Source organism: Amphiura filiformis, chromosome 9 (assembly GCF_039555335.1).
Source record: "Amphiura filiformis chromosome 9, Afil_fr2py, whole genome shotgun sequence".
Lineage (NCBI taxonomy): Eukaryota > Metazoa > Echinodermata > Ophiuroidea > Amphilepidida > Amphiuridae > Amphiura > Amphiura filiformis.
This window is the reverse complement of record NC_092636.1, coordinates 21,605,421-21,625,202: the sequence shown is the minus strand read 5'-3', so window position 1 is coordinate 21,625,202 and position 19,782 is coordinate 21,605,421. Positions and strand designations below refer to the sequence as shown.

The window sequence follows — 19,782 nt, the reverse complement described above, 5'->3', positions numbered from 1 at the left end:
TGTACTCTAATGCTAATTCAAGTTAAATACTGACTGACAACATATTCATTACATCAGTAGGTGATTTTAAATTTGGCAAATCAAATTTGACTAATTATTGCTTGCTCATCAAGGCATAATTTAGTGTACGAATTTTACAAAGCAAAGTTGCATAAGTTGTTTTCATTATGTACAATCAATATGAGCAAAACTACAGAAATAAGGAGAGCAAAAATGGATCCGCATTGCATCATGCAGATAAATCAATTAAATTAATGTGGAAAATGGACAATGTTTACACTGATGCACAATCTTGTAGAGGAAGCCATATATAGGTCAGTAAACCTAACAACACCAGATAAATGAACACCAAGTTATCATACAAATATTATACTTCCCTTATTATGTTGACCGATATCTTGAGAAGATGGCCTACTTCCAACAAAATGACGCTAATGATAATGGAATTATATGTATGCCATCAATCACAGATGACATTATTAGCAAAGTCCAATCTCCCGCCATTAAAATCATTATCATCAGGTCTTTCCTAATAGATTTTCACATATATTTTATTTCCTGACATCAGAACAGGAATTATGCAAGCCTTTACCCTTACATGAAATTATATGAAATCACAAAATCTGATATATGCAAATAAGCTCATTAAAATTCATAAAATATCTTTACTTAATATCATACAGCACAAGAACTCATCATGTGATCTTTCTGCCTACAAAGTTTGGAATTCATCAGCTACCGCAATTAAAAGCAGTGCAATGGATAAATTATATTTCTGTCAAAATACACAAAGGAGCTCATTAATATTCATGTATATGCAAATAATTTGACATTTAAATTATTTGACATAACAATCATGTTTTTTCGCTTGTTTTTACGCATAGTGGTGTTAACAGATGGCATTTCTGTCATAAATAAGCAAGTATGCTCATCAAGGTTTGTAGTACATGTAGGTCCATGCTTTATGAGTGGATATTCTTATTAAATGTTTATATAGTTGATAGTAAAAATGAACATGTGCACTGCATACCAGTGGCTTATCCAGGCCGTTCCTATGGAGGCGCTAGAGAAAAGGTGAATTTTGCCGCTCCTTTCAATTTTACCCCAGAGGACTTGCGCCTGGGGTAAGCCCCTCCCCCAAAAATATGTGCATGCATACATATACACACATAGTTGTAAACAAACAAACAAACAAACAACCATACCACACTGCTACTAGCAGTGAAAAGGCTAACCATATTGGTCGCATCATGGATAGATTACAAGATGAAACCGACTGATACAAAACTGATTTTCTACTCCATTGATCAACGACGCAGTTTTGTAGTGGGGCCGAGATGTCAAAATGTAATGTCTTCATAATTCATTGAGGCTGGCTCTATTACAACTTAAACCCACTTGTAATAACTACTACCATCATGTACTTGGCGGACTGAAAACTAGCATCAATACTTGAAGCAGTCCAAGTGCCGTTCTCTTTTACATTGCATGTCAGTAATATTCAGTATGTTACCAAACAACATTCTATAGTTTCAGAATTTGAATGGAATGAGTAATTCTTTAAGGTTTGACACTATTTTAAAGTGTTGCGATTTGGTAGTTCACAGCATCGTGCGAATGGTAGTCAGCTTTGGCAAAAATCGCATTGCTCATTTCATAGCGAGTGTGTAGAAGAATTCAAATATCACAGATATAATTTTGTAGGTCCTGTAGTTCTTGAGTTATGTTGTGCTGAAACACCTGCAACACTTACATAAACGTACATAACTCATTAACAACGATAAATCAAGCAAGGTTTGAAAGTATATGGTTTGTAGAATGAACTTTTGCATAATGAAAATCGATATTTTTTGGCTGCTTCGACCAACAGTACCTTGTCTACCCTTAATCAGCAAAGATTCAACATTTACGAGTAATTTTATTTTGGTAAGTCATTAATAAAGGGAGATCACATCTCTTTATCATCAAAAAAGCATATTGTATTCCTTTATTATTTAGTATTTATGTGCATTTTGATAATAAAATGATGTGATCTAGCTTTATCAATTACTTATAACAATAAAATTGCTCAAAAATGTTGAATCTTTGCTGGTTAAAGAACTGCACTGCTATGTATAGCAGTGACCTCAATTATATATGTAGGTTACATGTCTAACAGATCTTGTTGCATGGTGTAATTAACCCTGAATATTTTTAGTGATCTACTACTTATAAGTGAGCATAGGTCGCATTGGGGTATGCCAGTTGAAATCCATACACCCCCTATGGATGACAAGACTTTAATCTCCCACACAGGAGTGTGATTGGGCGATTCCATTTGAAATCTACACCCTGGGTGGGAGATTAAGGTTATGTCTTCTATAGAGGGTGCATGGATTTCAACTAGAACAGCCCATTACTGCTTGTAATAGGATAGTAATCCTAACCCTAAAACTAATACTGAAAAGTGGACATTTTTGCAGTACATAATTTTTCACTTTTTTCATACTCAAAACAGCTACCACATCTCAATACAGCTGCTGCGAAAAAAATGTGTGCACTGTGCATATTCTTTTTATGCATACCTCTATGGAAGAAAACTCAATATCGCAAATTTAGAAACAAAATCGGCAAAGCACAAATATTTAGCTAAATAACCACGTTTACAGTACTAATGTCACTCCTTACATTAATACATCCACTGATACTATAAGTATACCTAAATCTAATCCTACTGGCTTTAGGGGGTGGCCATTAAGTTTTGCTGCCTCCTTGCTCATATTTTAATTCATTGGCCAATAATGTCATAAGTTTGCACAAAATACCAAAAAATGTTGAGGGTTAACCAGCAGAAAGACGACTTGTCATCCATAAGGGGTGTATGGATTTCAACTGGACAGTCACAAATTATATTTTTCAATGAAAGCTGTTTTATATAATTAAAATAATTTTGCATATATGCAATTTTTTTTAAACAAACAATTCAGGACTGCTTTCTTTCAAAAGGAAAACATGTGAGTAATAATCACCATTCCAAGTGAAATGTAGTGTCTAATCAATTGTAAGAGAAATATGAAATCAAAAAATCATATATTATGAGATATTATGACCAAAATTATGGGTCCACTTACTTTTGGGCCATGTAATTTAATCTAAAACATGATACAAAATGCCACAAAAAGTCCAGATTTTGACTGCATTATAAATACCCCATCAAATATGCATTTATGTAAAGCTTGAGCATTGCTCAGCTTTTGCCTACCCTCTCAGTCATGCTCCTTGCCACACATGCGCATACTTGAAAGCACTTGTCCCAACCACCATTTAACTACTTGAGATGGCTTTATTTGCATAGCTTCCAATATTATTACATCTCCATGTGCGCTGCAGTCTTGTCGTCAACAGAGGGTAGTCTTACACATTAAGAGTCGAGATTTTTGTCAAATTCATGATACAAGAAGTGAATCAGTGGTGCTGTTATACAGCGCCCTCTATTATTCAGGTTTGTACATTCACAACACAGAGGGGGTAGTTTCAATTTCCACTTTGAAGCATCAGCAGTATTTTATTTTAAATAACACCAAGTGCAAAGTATCACTTTAAAGCTTATAATCCACAACTCAAAAATAAAAATGTGCAACTCTCATTTTGTGGGAACAAATCTCATTAGATTATTTACGGTAAAAACAAAAAGCGTGATGATTTATAGTTCGCTATGCACAGACACAATGCCTAGACATTGATCCACAAGCCTCAGCACACTTTAAAGGTTGTCGCTGACCACTACGGCCCCACATCATTCCATAAACCATTTAACCAAAAATCAGGGACTTTGCTGCAACAAGAGAGCGCACACCCTAGACATTCCACAAATAACCATCGCAACCAGGATCAGCTCCCCGAGTTTCCTACAGGTTACAACAAGATAATTAGCAGTAAGTTCCTTGTCCAGGGAATTTCAAGCTAACTAAATTTTCCACGAGAGCATACTAGGCACCGCCATGGTTCGAACCCGCAACCTCTCGCATCTGATAATCGAACGCCTTATCGATTGAGTTAACTTGACTGCTAAGGGAAAAACAAATTGATGTCTAACTCACCTGTTGCTGAAAAGCGCACACACGACACATTGACTTCTGGTTTGAAGTAGCGTGAACTCATGTCTCCTGTTTTTACACCCGGTAAACTCAGCGCTTGTTCCTGTCCTCGTCCCTTCTGTATCCACAAGAGCGGAGCTGCCAAATTCTGTCATCTTAAGACGGTCCAAATATTCCTGTCAAAAAAGTTTATCAGTCAGGTTTGTGTCTACAGCGACTGAGTTACGGTTAGCAACTATTTTAAACTGTTGCGATTTGGTAGTTCACAGCATCTTGCGAATGGTATTGAGATTTGGCAAAAATTGCATTGATCATTTCATAGTGTGTGTGTAGAAGAATTCAAATATCACAGATATACTTTTGTAGGTCCTGTGGTTCTTGAGTTATGTTGTAAACAGGGCTGAAACAACAAATCTTTTGTAAAATGTATATAACTCATTTACAACAATAAATCAAGTTTTTAAAGTATATGATTTGTAGAATGAACTTTTGCAAAACATCAAAGTGTTATTTTTCAATAATATACCGTAAAATTCCGTCTACAAGCATATATATGCCTCAAAACAAGGGTTTTTTGACACAAGAGACAAGAGGCGGACACTCTCAACAAAAACGTTATTTGGAGTTTGAACAACTATATTACTGATAAAAGCGGCTGTACAAACATGTATATTTGTAAGATCAATCTATTGCAATGTTTTTGAGAAGGGTATTGGCCTTTCATATCTTTTGTTTAAAAAAAAACCTCGTTTAGAGGCATATATGCTTCTAGACGGAATTCTACGGTATTGATTTAGATAATGAAAATTGAGGTTTTTTTTTGGCTGCTTCGACCAACAATACCTCGTCTACCCTTAAGTTAATGGTTTAGGTTAATGTTGCACCGAGGTCAGGTTTAGGATAAGTGAAAGGTCCGATAAAATGGTTCCACAGACTAACTGAAGACTGTAGTGGAAGAAGCACTAAAGTGTTCACAAATAGTTCTATGAAGAACAGGGTCCAATGCTTTCATATTTTCTAGAGGTCACAATCATTCATGTTTTCAAACATACATGTAAAAATAACACAAAATGTGTAAATACCTCAACTTTTAAACAAAAAGATTGAAGTTTCTGATCCACATGTTTTATTTGAGTTTGAGAGTACCATAAAATCAAGCATATATGCCTCTAAATTAGTTATATTTGACAAATGAGACAAAAACATTTGGAGTTTGCCCAACTAAACTCCTCAAAAAAAGTTTGGAAACTTTCCAAAATGGGTTTATATCAGAAATATTTGAAACCATTTCTATATTGTTTCATATCAATACAAACATTGTTCTTTCTTGTCAAAAATGACACCAAATTTGTGACCATAACTTATTCCATGGTTGAGTAACTGTCTTTAAAAGACAAGGAGGTTTCAAACAAAATGTGCCAAATCTGCCATTGTCAAGCGCCTTGTGTCTGCATCACGTTTAAAAAAAAAACCTCATTTAGAGGCATATGCTTGTAGATGGAATTCTAAGGTATTGCACTACATTTTTTTAAAACTTAATGTTTGCACTTAGGCACTTCTTCTACCACAATTTTCATTGATAAAAACTAACAATATGTTGAACAAGACTGAAATCAAAATTTAAAAGCACAAAAGTTCACATGATGTTAGGAAAACATGGAAAAAATAATCATTGTTAGTGTTTGACCCCAGAAATCAAAGGCTTGGAGGTTCTCACAGTACGTCCCTGTGTGAATGGTTGAGCTTTCGTCAGATGTGTTTCTCTGACTTCATCCTGATGAAGTCATGCAGAGACACATCTGACAATAGCTTGACACTCACACAAGGACCAGCTGCACTGTTACTGTGATAACCAACGGTGTACTTGTAGAAATATTGTAACTTATTATGAATTCCTGTCGAGAAAGAGTATCTACTTATAAGTGGAGGTCCTGTATCAGAAGAGTCACACCTTAGAAACCTAATCATATATAAAGTTGCAGGCAGCATTGAACAGATTAGCAGTGGCGTAGATTTCTTTTTGACATTGGGGGGGATGGGGTTGGAAAAAAATTCTTGAAGTATAGTGAATGCAGCACCTTTTGGTGACAGAATAAGTTTATGGTACAAATGCGTGCGAAGCGCGCGAAAAATGTTGCTGTTTTGAAGCTAAACCGATGAAATATGGTGCAAAAGTGGAATAAATGCGCACGAAGTGCGCGAAAATTGGCACTTTTGGGGCTAAAATGGGCAAATATGAGGTTAATTTGGTCAGAAACTTATATTCAGGCGTCAACATTGGGGGGATGATTGTATGGAGCATCCCCCCTGGCAAAATATTGGGGGGGTTAAACCCCCCCCCGGATCTACGCCTATGCACATTAGACTCCCATATCTTTTTACTTACATTAACCCACTTATAGCCAGAGTAATGGGAGAGAACAAGACCTTTACGAGCATCATTATTTCTGAATTTTATATCCAAAGTATATAAAACTATACATAATGTTGTCAAAAGTGAACTCTGAGAAATCGACGTAAAAAAAAAAAAAATAAAAACGTCCTTATATTTTAAAACGGTAAGACTTTCACGCTTGTAAAAGCTGTATCTGGTGAATGTGCTAAATTTGCATCTTTTTGCATCAATGAATCCATAATGCCTGCTTTTAGTGCCTCAAAATTCAAAATAATTAAAAAATCTGATTGGCATTTTGACTGCAAATCTTTATACACACGTTTGCTGGCGTTAACAACATACCGAAAGCGACTTGCCTGCGTTGGACATACACGCAGGGTTGCGCCGCGTCACGCAATGCGGATCGCGCGCGTAATCACAATATTTATTATTTCGCATTTGCGCATTCCTGACTTATTTATTTCTCGCCAATTTACTGAGCTGTCTTGAGCCATGTGACTTTTTAGAGTTGAAAAGAGTGAAATAATGATTTTTAAATCAAACAAAAATGCAGGAAATATTAACAAGTGGTATTTATCAGTTTCAAGTGAAATAATACATCTTACCGTTAATAAGTATCAATAAATTTTAAATTCGGGCGTGGACGAATGTGTCTCCCATTACTCTGGCTTTAAGGTCATAATGCTGAAGCGATGTTACAATCTCTTAGCACTGGCATTGAACCATGTTGAAATGAAGGTAAGAAGCAGCGAGTGGGTGAAGTTAGAGCAATGATTTTGAAAGATTTTTGATGGTGAGAACTAACCTGGACAGCATCAAGAGAGCGATTACAAGACACTTCAAACTTCTTGAGGAGTAGCTGTTCCCGGACATGGTATATACAGACATTCTTGGATCTACCTGCTGCTAGTATACAGCTGCCATCTGCTGAATAACATAATGTGTTGAATGACCTGTGGGACAAAGAAGAAGAAAAATAGTGAACACATTTGGGATAGGAACATATTTTAAAATTGATGGAATAGTGATATGAGATTTCTGCAAGGGTGACATCAGCTCATTGAAGCATACATGTATAATGATCAGAATTTCTAATCCAACGAAGCCGAATAAAACAAGAATTTTGAAAAATTAAGTTATTATTATCATCAACAAGCACAATAACCATATGTTCTATTATTGCTGAGATTCTTATATTCCTGTCACAATTGGTTGCAAAGTTTATGAGATGCAGAACATCAACTTCCAAATGCCAATTTTCTATCAATTCTCTATAATGTAAACTGGTATTTTTGTTAGCCAAATCCAAATAAAAATTACTCACAAATCTCTATAATGTATATTATTGTTTCTTTGCTTCCTATTTTTGCCTGCATCTCAAAATCACAATTGCTGCCTCTGGCCACATCATATGTGACCATCCAGCACAACTGAGCCCTGAAGTCGCCAATCATAATTTTTGAGATATTCAACCAAAATATTCTGCTTGAAATTAGCTTTAAAATGATATATATCATGTCTATAGTACTTGACATTTAAGTAGTGAAAAATCAATAAAACAGTCAATAAATCCTTTGTTTCCTATTGTTTATTGTTAAGTTCAATGGAGCATATCTCAATAGTGGCACTGGCGACATCCGGGCTCAGTTGTGGTGGATGGTCACATATATTTCAGCATCCAATCACATCACATTATTTCAGTAGTACAAGTAGAACATCATGCATTTTGCTCCAAACTTGGCATTATAAATGTTAATAGACCATTCTCCCAGATGCAGGCATGAGACTGCACTTTCCTAAAAAAACCTGAAAAAACTGAAAATGCGTGTGAAATTGGGCAAAAAGTACCAAAAACAGGCTGAAATTAAATAAAGTTGCGGAAATTTTGACAATAAAAAAAACTGAATTCAGTTTTTAAACTGAAAATTCTCATGCCTGCAGATGGTTTGCCCAAGAATTTGAAAAGATTGTGTGCATGCATGACTACACTAAATATTTTCAAAACTATCTCATATAAGTGGCCCAATGCCACTGTGCATTCTTTGAGCAAGCACAGTAGCTTCAAGCATGCACAGTCGCACCAAGTATGCGTATTCATTTCATTCAGCTGCGAAGGAGGTAACTACAAAGTTTCTCCATGCACTACGATTCAAAGCCATAGTGGTAATGGCATCTGGCTGTAAAAAGTATAAGCCTTTGATAAGGTAGTTTCATTTATGCTCCAAAGGATTTTGGGCAATACCAAAATGGTGTATTGTGTAAACCAACTGACCTGCAAAAGGAAATCAAATTATTACACTGCAAAAATCTTCCAGCTTTGAAGAAACAAATACCAGTAAAATTTAGGGTGTGGAAAAAATGAAAATTAATATTTTTAAGTTCCACTTTGATAAGGCCATCTTAATTAAATCCTGTGTCTCAAAGCTGCCGCGCGCGTTGGTAAAATCATGCGCACAGTCCTCTTTGAAAAACAAGAAATTCATTTTTTTTTCTCTTTTTATTGATTTTTAACAAAAAGGCAAAAATAAAATTTAAAATTCGTATTTGATTTCAAGTTTTCGATTTTTTCCGCAAACTTTGGACACAAAAATAATAAAAGAGAAGAATAATAAGTTTGTAGCAGTGACTTTTTTGTCTGCTATTCCAACATTTGCAACATTGGATATTTTTTGCACAAAATGCTTGTCCAAAATCCTGTACTGACACATAAAAAAATAATTAAAATTTAAAAAAAAATATAGCAAAAAACACCACATTCCGCATTAGGTTTTTAATTTCTCACAAGCTTTGAGACACAGGATTTAATTAAGATGGCCTAATAGATGTATTAGTCAATCATCTTACTTGGCCGATGAAGATGTCTTGGCGGTGACCATGTCTGTGTCTTTCCTTCCGCTACCCAAGTCATGCTTGCCTTCAATGGATCCTGTCTGCACTGCTGACTGCACATCCCAAAATGTGATCTGGAAATCTAATGTAGCTACTGCTACCTCCTTGCCATCAGGTCTGAATGCAACTCCCAACACTGGACAACGGAAAAGGTGTGTGTACACACATGGTAAGTTACATTACACTTTCATTCGGAAAGAGTTTATCATCAGCCTGCTACGCTAATTGCCTAAGTCATTTTTTGAAATTTTGAGAACAAAGAACAAAATGTGATTCATTTGTTCTTGTGCAAAGATTGGTGAATCAATATGTTTAAATGCATGCTTGAACCATATTTTGTACATTGTTCTCAAAATTACAAAAAATGACCTAGGCGATTAGCGTAGCAGGCTGTCGATGTGGCACCAATTGAAAAGTCAAGTCTTATGTGGAAGTAAAATTGCAAAAGTGATGATGTAAGTAACATCTCAATAAGCAAATAATTTATTTAATCTTATTTTAGTCAGATTAAATAAAAACAAACTATGACATTGTAGGAAAAAACAAATTACTATAGGTGCTTGGGGAAAAAGTGTATTTTAATTCACTTCTGTCCGAAAGACAAAGCAATAAGAAGAATTGGATTATATTGCAATTGAAACTTTTTTTACCATAAAGAGGGTATGAACAGAAGGTTTTGATCCCTGAAAATACAAATTACATCAATACTGGTCACTGCTGACTGCCAAATTAGAATTAGAAAGTTGCAAGCACTTTGGTCTATTCAACTCCCACTAAATGTAATAGACCTGTACTTACTGTATATTAAATTTGGCATGCTTAGTAAGATTTCAATGGACCAAAGTGCATCTTTCAAAACTGCCTCTTTTTTATGTAATGAGCCATTGTGACCAAAGGCAATGATGTATGACAACGTAAATTGGACCAGGTGCGTGACACAAAATGTTCTACCAATAAGTTTATCAAAATATAATTTCATAAAACCAGGGCTGTCAACTTTTTGGAATTGCTTGGCGTGAGACAGAGCTGTACACCGTGATTTATCGACTACAATGTTCATTTTGACCCATGATTATTTGAGCCCTGGCGCTCGAGAATCTGAAAAGCGGGGTGGGGTGGGGGGAGGGCAACAAATCATTTTGACGATGCGTGAGATTTTACTCATTTTCCGGGGTAGGGACAACAAATCATTTTGACGATGCGTGAGATTTTCCTCATTTCCCAGCATTTTATGTGAGATTTACTACCTAGGAGTGAGATTATACTATCTTGGCGTGAGACCGTGAGAAAGTGACCCAATGCGTGAGACTCACGGCCAATGCGTGAGTGTTGACAGCCCTGATAAAACACAAATTTATTTAAAAAAGTCTTTAGGGAAACTCATACTCGTGAACCCTTTAGTACAACTCCAAATGCTCAAACCTTCATCTGAATGCTTGCAGCATCGATCATGCAATACACATTTATCATGCAATACACATACCATCACTTGTTAATGTCAATGTTTCCCTGGCACCTTTCCTTTCAAATACATCCCATAATTTCACAGTCTTATCCCATGATGCACTTGCTAAGATTGCCGTTGTTGGGTTGAAACTTAGTGAGCTGACAGGACCTTCATGACCAGCAAGGACCTGAAAGAGAAAAGACAAAAACATCAACATCATAGGCCACCGATTTGGAAACATGATTATTATATTATCTACTTTATACACGAGACAGAAAAAAAACGCACAATAAATGGAAATAAATTATGTATTTATACAACTAACTTAAACATTGCATCTGCTAACAATCTGAACAATTTTTAAAAAGTGTAATAAGTGTCTTTTAAACTTAAAGGAGGATTTTGCGATCCTAGCATCCTCTTTTTATTATGTTTTTCAGAAGATATCCATGAAAAAAGCTTTTTCCCAAAAATTGAGTTGATTCTGATTTTGCGTTTGCAAGTTATGCATGACTATGTGTATTACACTGCTCCATAGGCCACTGTTGTAATTTTGTTCTGGTATACCAGAACGAAATTCAAATTTGACGATATTTTTGCAAAACGAATTAATCTGCAAGAAATATTTGGTACATAAACATTATGTAGCCAGAGGTTTCCAGTGGTATAAAAATCTAAACTTTTTTTGAAAAAGTAGGGGGATGAGGCTGTGGATCACGAAATGCCCTTTCAAAATCATGTTAACTAAAACATTAGAACGTATGGTGACAACACATAAACTAACTCTAAAATTGTTGTTTTGATCAGTTAACTTAATCTAGAATGTCAGAAAACTGAAATTTAAATACTTCAGTTGCAGGAAATACCAGGAAAGGCAGACCGGAACATTAAGTGTCATCTATACTCTGTATAATAGATGCACTATTCCAAATTACCGCTCATGCCATATCGACGAACAAGTTCACAAAGTTCATCAACTTAATTATCTCTTGAATCATGCAATGCCACTCTGGCTGCAACCATGACAACAGGAAACAGGTCATAAAAGTTCATTTCCAAAAAGGCTACTTCTCTAAGAATGTAACTTCCTGAATTAGAAAAATTAGTCTGGAATCACATCATGATCAATAAGTACTGCCACGCTAGCATGGATTTTGCTGAGAATGATTAGATCTGTGTATCATGCAATTACATGTGTACTGTTCTTTTTGTAGTGAGGAGGTGAACATTTCTAAGCAGGGAGTAAAAAAATTTACTGATCATTTAAGTGTGGGTACTTTAATTGCAGGATACCATGGAGCAAAAGGTACATGTAAATAAGGAAGTTATATATATTATAGGGGCAAGGACTACAACTACTGCGCTGAAAATTCAGCAACTCAAGGCAAGTAGTTATTGATTTATTGATCAAATATTGGTTTTCCCTCATTTTTTACTGTAACTCCACAACTGTTATCTGTGCTGAAATAAAATTTCCAGTGCAGGAGTTGCAGTCCTTGCCCCTATAATGTACATATATTACTTGTCACCAATGCGCTATAATTTTTGAGAAAAATGCAAAAATAAGCACAAAATTGGCCAGAGGTGTAGTACCCCCTTAAGTCATTAGAATGTATTTCGGGGTATAGTAAATGTAATTCTTTCCCCATTTTCCTTTCCTTTTAGGGTCATACACCATGTCCTGACATCACCTGTACCAACTGCAACACACCTGACCAAAAGGCCACTGTACGATGCATAGACTGCAAGGAGAACCTCTGTCAAAAATGCTACGCTTCTCACATGACTCTCAAAGTCATGAAAAACCACAGGATAGTGACCATGACAGACATCTACTCTGGCAAAGTGAATCTCCTAGCCACAGAAGGAAATGTGTGCAAGGCTCATAAAGAACCATATAAATACTTCTGCACTTCGGAAAACAAACTGATCTGCCAGGACTGCGTGATCTTGAAAGAGTGTCCCACCGAGCATGACCGTGTTACACTAGAGACGGCTGCGCAGGTTCAGTTGGAAGAGCTGGGTGGTTTTATTAAGGAGAGTACCGATATTTTGATGAAATATAAAGAGACCGTACAGGAAACGGAGATTGTGGGTAAAGAGCTTGAAATTCATTCTCAAATAGCTAAAGAATCAGTTGCTATCGCTGAGCAAAAGTGTGCCGACCTATTGTGGCAGACCGCACAGACCATTAAAGATGAAATTGACAAAATAAAATTGCAACGAATCAAAACACTTGATGAAAATAAGGCAACACTGGAGTCAACTATTAGAAACATTGAGAAAATAAACAAAGACACCTCTCGCATGATCACATCTGGGTCCACAATGGAAGTAATATCCTCCCATGTTACACTGTCTGAAAAACTGAAGAAGCTTTTACAATGCCCGCCATGTGAAACGGACAAAGCATTGAGTAACATCACATTTAAGGTAGCCATACCTGCATCTATTTCTATAGGGCAACTATTTACGACTGGAACGCCTGAAACAACTTGGAAATTGGTTGGACAATTTAGCACTGCAGAATTTGATCAACTATATGGACTCGATGTTACTCAAGATGGTGACATTGCTGTATGTAGTTGGCGACAGGGTGTTAAGGTGTTTACTAGATCTGGTGAGGTGTTGCACACCCTTTATCGTTACACTGGTGCTATGGATGTTGCTGTTACACATGATAACAAGTACCTTAGTATCCCAATCAAAGAGAGACTCATTATTGTCAATGGCAGGTATGGTACAAGGCTTCAGACTGTCCCTATTATTGATGAGAACAACATGGTATCTCAAGGAAACTCTGTAACTGTAGACCAGAAGGGTAAAGTCATCGTAGGGAATGTTTCCAATAGCATATCCATCTACAACTCAGAGCTAAACCAAGTCTCCACATTTCCAACACAGGCCAGAGTGCGTCATCTAGCAGCTACTTCCAATGGCGACATCGTCAGTTCCTTTCAAGATCCTTTGTTAGAATACGGCACATCTGTGCAGCTGATGGACTACGCTGGTGGCAATGTCAGGGTCATCCGGCCTCCACCAACGATCAAAGTGTGGTGCCCTGGTTTTGTGTGTTGTGGTCAAGGAGAGATATATGTGGTGAATGAATTTGTAGGCAATCCTGTCGGGATATACAGGTATACAGCTGACGGAGATTACCTGGGATGTGTCACTACCGAGGTTAAAAATCCATCTGGTGTTGCATTATCTCAGGATAGAATGGAGCTTTTTGTGCCCGACCATAACCAGGTCAAAATATTTCAACGGCCATGACTTGGAAGATAAATTGAATCAGTATGAAAGTTGGGAAATTCTATGGCTACATTTGACAGTGACATCTGCAGAAGAATGGATCTGCAGAAGCTTCAAAACTAAACATACAGTCCTTCTCGGCATCACCATATTAACTGCCGATGTTACCATTCAAACACCGGGGGTCATCCGCAACCTTGGTGCAGTCTTTGATGCAGAAATGTCTATGTCCAATCATGCCTCAACTCTTTCAAACTCCATCAATTCCACCTTCCCAACATATACCGGATTCAGTGCTGTATTGACTGATTATTGTAAACAAGCAGTCCAAGCTTGCATCATCTCAGAACTAGACTATGCAAACTTAGTATTTTGAAATGTCCCATCTGGAAACACTTGCAAACTCAGACTCATCTTTCATGAAAACGCACTTCCGGGTGTTGTCTGAACTTCACTGGGTGCTGGTAAAGGAAAGAATTAATGAACCACTGCAGATACTGTAACTGCAGTGCATTGTAGAATAGCAACAGTGATGGCTACCTATAACAAAGACACACAAACAATGTGTTAAATTATTATCAGGGCAATCACCACAATGCCATAAAGATTATGTTAAAAGCCAAGAATGGCTCACCTAGCTGTGCTGCTCACCTAGCTCTGAGCTCTGACTAATTCTTCAAATTTTACAGTTAATACAGCGATTCAACTATTGAAATTTATATACAGTTGTTCATTATATTGTCTGGATTCTAATGATGTGTATCATTTTATGTACTTCATCACCTTTTTCTAGATATTTGTGAACATTTATTTGAATTTTCTAGTTACATTTTGCTGTAACTGTAACTTGTACTTGATCATCACCAAGCACAATCAATACACAGGATGTGCTAATCAATAGACTGGACAATAGCTGTAACAATGGATTCTCCAGCCATGGATACACCTACATCTCTACTATTCACCCCATGTAGACCTACACCTGCAATGCATGGTGAATTTAGTGGTTTTTCTACATTGGAACTTTCAAATGTACCTTCCTCTGTATGGGAAATTATATCTAGGAAACAATCCTTGACCATGCAAGTTCATCAACAAGCTGCCTTTGACTTTTTGGAGAATGAGATTTGTGAACTGTATGGCTCTTCAGATCGCAACAACAAAATTGTAAATGGCAGTATCTATAGAGGAGAAGTAATAACCAGTAATGATGGATCTGCACCAGTCATCATCACATTCTATCCTACAACCCAACGTGTGCGAGTACAAGGAGCTGGCTATGGTCTTTGGGCCAACAAAGTATTACCAAAACTTGGACAGAAAATATGGGCTTCCATGCAACAGTCTCCAACATCAAGTTTAACTCCTGCAGACTCTCCTACATCAAATGTTGCTACAACTCCCAAGCCAAAAACACCTTGTCAGGGCTTACATCCAGGAAATTCATCAACTTCTCAATTTGATAGCAGTAGTGTCTCTTCAAAGCCCCTATTTGACCTACAACTTGATGATGATTTGTCACCATCACCAAATGATAATTCGGACACAAGCTCCAATCTACAAAATGTACTTATTCAAAACTTAATTTCATGTGTGGAAGCAAGAGCTAAATACCAAGTTGAAAACACATTACTCAAGGAGAGAGTGGCAACACTCGATCAAGTTAATACTGACCTGACAGCCAAGCTAGCTAACAAAGAACTGGACTATCAGATGGCACTAGCTAGGATTACTGAACTGAACTTAATTGAGTTTGAGGCGGAAGCAAATGAAAAACTACTTCAGGCTTCAGAACTTAAATTTGATGAAGAAAGAAATCAGCTCCTCCAGCAGATACAAAATTTGTCAAACAACAAGAATGTTTCAACTGAGACTACTTTAACTTGTTCAGCTACCCAGACAAATCAATATAGTGATGTAGTAACAACTTCCCATATTACGCCAGCATCGCTGCCCTACAACAGCTCCATCATCGGTGCTGAAGCACTTTATTGATATTGTGGAAGAAAAGAATCCTACACCATCTTCACCTCAAATGAAGCCTGCTACACCTTCATCTCAAGCAAACCAATATAACATTCCGGTATCAAATCGCTATGCTGTTCTAGATCCACATGATGCTGATTCTGTCCCAGATACAGCAATAACTGATAAAGCAACTTCAAAGCATACAACAAGTCCAACAAAGATATCACAGCCAAGAAAGACATCACAGCCAGAAAAGTCATCACAGCCAAGAAAGTCACCACAGCCAAATGCTGACAATACTAAGAATAGGGAACCAAAGGTTCTGATCTTTGGGGACTCAATTGCCAGGAGAATTGTTGGAACTCGCTTATCGCGAAGAGCAACTGTGATAAATGAGGCTTACTCCGGTAGACGCATAGCAAAGGTTGTTGAAGACATCAAAGAGTTTGATTGCTCTACAGCCAACTCTGTTATTGTACATGTTGGTACAAATGATCTCCCCGTTCATAATGCCGACAAAATCAGCAAGGACATCAATCAGCTGGAACTCACAATCAAAACTAACGTGCCCCCTTCTTGCAATGTTGCAATTTCATCAGTAACAAACAGACCTAATAGGCCTGATCTTAATGAAAAATGGATCTCGATAAATAACAATTTGAAAGACGTGTGTGCACGTAACAAGTGGATTTACATCAACAACGACAACGTTTGTGACTTTCATAGTGATAAACTCCATCCTAATTCACGAGGAATGAGTTTTCTTGCCACAAACTTTCAGAATTTCTTGAGAGAAGCTCACCCAGCCCTTTTTCAGCAGGGCCGGCAAAGGACATTCCAATCAAAACCAAACTCTCAGACTTTGAATATGATTCCTCCTACGATGCCAAACTGGCTTCGAATGCTCATCCATCAGTGATAAATTCAAATGGAATTACAAACTCTCATACTGATAGTGATAATAATGAGTGTAACTATTCTCACAATGCTAATGACTTAAATATTACTTGCAATAATGCTGCTAAATCTTTTGATATGCTCACTCTTGGTGTTAAAAATTACAAGAAGCCTACATGTATGTGTAATTTTGACATAAATGAAGTATTTGATGACAACAGAGAAGATGAGAATGGTTGTGAAATCAATATTTATAATCATCATGATAATAATTTTATTTATGATGATACAGGTAATGTTAATGATTCTATGTCTTGTAATAATATTCATAAAAATTATATTTGTAATGTCAATGACTCAACTAAAACTATCAACTCTATTCATTCACCTCATCATCCTGTCTCAAGTGTTACCAATTGTGCTCTTGAAGTCACTCCCTCTCATCACAATCATCCATTCAACCATTCCTGTTCAAGTGTTATTGATGTTATTGACAAAGGTGATAGTGGTGACACAGTTAAAGATAATACAGGTACTGTTTGTTTAGAAAAGGTTGATGTATGTCCTGTTACTTCTGATAATTGTTCCAAAGTACCTATTGATAATGTTCATGTAAATGACATACCAAATAATGTTCATGAAAATGTCTCTATTGTAAACAATACTTGTGGCACATGCTCTAGGAAAATTATGCCTGTGCAGAAAACTTTTCATGTATCCAGTGTTCTTTATTGTTTCATAGAAGTTGTATTGATATTGATTGTGACGAAAATACCTCTTTCTGGTGTGAATCTTGTTTCTATAGGACTTGTTTGAACGAGCTTCCTTTTTGTAATGAGCCTTTTGTTGATCTGAATTGTATTCTTGGTAAAGGTTTAAAAATTGCTCATCTTAATATACAAAGCCTCAGATACAAAGTTGATTACATTGATATTTTTCTTCACAATAATGATATTGATATTATGTGCTTAACAGAAACTTGGTTGTCTAATGATATTGATGATTCTGAAGTTAAAATTAATGATTATAATTTGTGTAGAATTGACAGAAAACATCTTACACATGGAGGTATTGTTTGTTATATTAAGGATTGTATTAACTTTAAAGAAAATACAGATCTTCTTATTAATGATGTAGAAGCATTATGGGTGGAAATTTATCTCCCTCACACAAAACCAATTATTCTAGAATACGTGTATCGTGTTCCTGATGCAAAAGCAGATTACCTTGATCAAATTGATTCCATGTTCCAAAATTGTGCTTCTGTTTATGATGATATTTTTATTCTTGGTGATTTTAACCTTGATATTTCAAAACCTTCTCTTTCAAGAAAAATTTCTGGTCTGGCAAATCACTCTCAGCTTAGCCAGCTTATTAATGATTTCACTCGCATTACTCCAAAGACGAAAACTATTATTGATCTTGCATTTGTCTCTAGGCCAGAGACTATAACTACCTCTGGTGTCCACAGTCTTGGTCTTAGTGACCACTCACTTATTTATCTTGTTCGTAAGCACAAACAAATTAAGTCGCTGCCTAAAATGACAAAATCAAGATCATATAAAAAGTTCAATGAAAATGACTTTGAAAAATCTCTGAGTGATATAAATTGGAATGCAGTGTATAATTATAATGATGTTGATAAAGCTTGGGAAGTGTGGAAAGATTTGTTTAATAGTGTTTGTGATACCCATGCCCCTGTCAAAGAAAAGCGTGTTAAGGGCTCACAACCAGAATGGGTCAACAGTGAATTCCTCTACATTATGTAAGGATCGTGATTATTTCTATGCCAAAGCACACAAAACAAATGACCCTCATGATTGGCAAGAAGCAAAATCATATCGTAACAAAGCTAACAACATGCGTTACTATCTTAAGAAACGATTTTATTCTGAATCTATTGCTAATAATGTTCATAACTCAAAGAAATTATGGTCTACTCTTAAGAAACTTCTCCCTAACAAATCTTGTCCAACAACCTCAAGTGTTAAAACTGAGAATGGCTTTACATCATCACCTAAAGAAACCGCAAATGTTTTTAATGAGTACTTTACTTCAATCGGTACTCATCTTGCAGATAAATTTAATAATATTAATGATCTAAATAATAATTGTTCACCAAATGTATCTAAACCAAAGAGTAATTTTAACTTCAGTTACATTACTCCTGATTTTGTCTATGATCATATATGTAAATTGCCTAATAATAAGTCACCTGGTCTGGACAATTTCAGCGTTCAGCTGCTCAAATTAGCAGCTCCGCACATATGTATCTCTCTGTCATATATTTGTAATTTGTCTCTTTGTACATCCATATTCCCAGCAGATTGGAAAAAGGCTAAAGTTACCCCTATTTTCAAAGCTGGTGATAAATCTGATGTAGGAAACTACAGACCAATTTCTGTTCTTCCAATTGTTTCTAAAATTGTTGAAAGAGCTGTTCACAATCAACTTTATTCTTATTTAACCAATAATGGTCTTCTCTCAGTTAATCAGTCTGGCTTCCGTGCCAATCACTCTACCACTACTACTTTACTTGATGTTGAAGATTATATTTTGAACAACATGAATGAAGGTCGTGCAACAGGGGCAATTTTCCTTGATTTAAGTAAAGCCTTCGACTGCATGAATCATGCCATTCTGCTTGATAAACTTTGTGATTATGGTATTACTGGATGTTCGTTAGAGTGGTTTAAATCATATCTTAGTGGAAGATCACAGGTTGTAAATATTAATTCTTGTATTTCTGATTTTAGTAATATAAATATTGGTATTCCTCAAGGCTCAATACTTGGGCCACTTCTTTTCATCATTTTTGTAAACAGTCTTCCTAATAATGTTACCTGTAAATGTACTAT

The 19,782-nt window shown here is 36.2% G+C and overlaps 2 protein-coding genes across 2 annotated transcripts in view; one reads left to right on the top strand and one right to left on the bottom strand.

Moving 5' to 3' along the window:
* Nucleotides 1-19,782, bottom strand: part of LOC140160745 (periodic tryptophan protein 2 homolog) — a 257,332-nt gene that overhangs the window by 210,726 nt on the left and 26,824 nt on the right. Inside the window, 5 exon segments of the mRNA XM_072184045.1 lie at nt 4,080-4,192; nt 4,194-4,252; nt 7,277-7,424; nt 9,316-9,496; nt 10,844-10,994. Of these exon segments, the coding sequence (XP_072040146.1) occupies nt 4,080-4,192; nt 4,194-4,252; nt 7,277-7,424; nt 9,316-9,496; nt 10,844-10,994 (652 nt within the window).
* On the top strand, nt 11,928-14,469 carry LOC140160744 (uncharacterized). Its single transcript, XM_072184044.1, has 2 exons — nt 11,928-12,113; nt 12,473-14,469. Exons 1-2 carry the CDS (start codon nt 12,102-12,104, stop codon nt 14,078-14,080), a joined length of 1,620 nt encoding a protein of 539 aa, XP_072040145.1. The 5' UTR covers nt 11,928-12,101; the 3' UTR covers nt 14,081-14,469.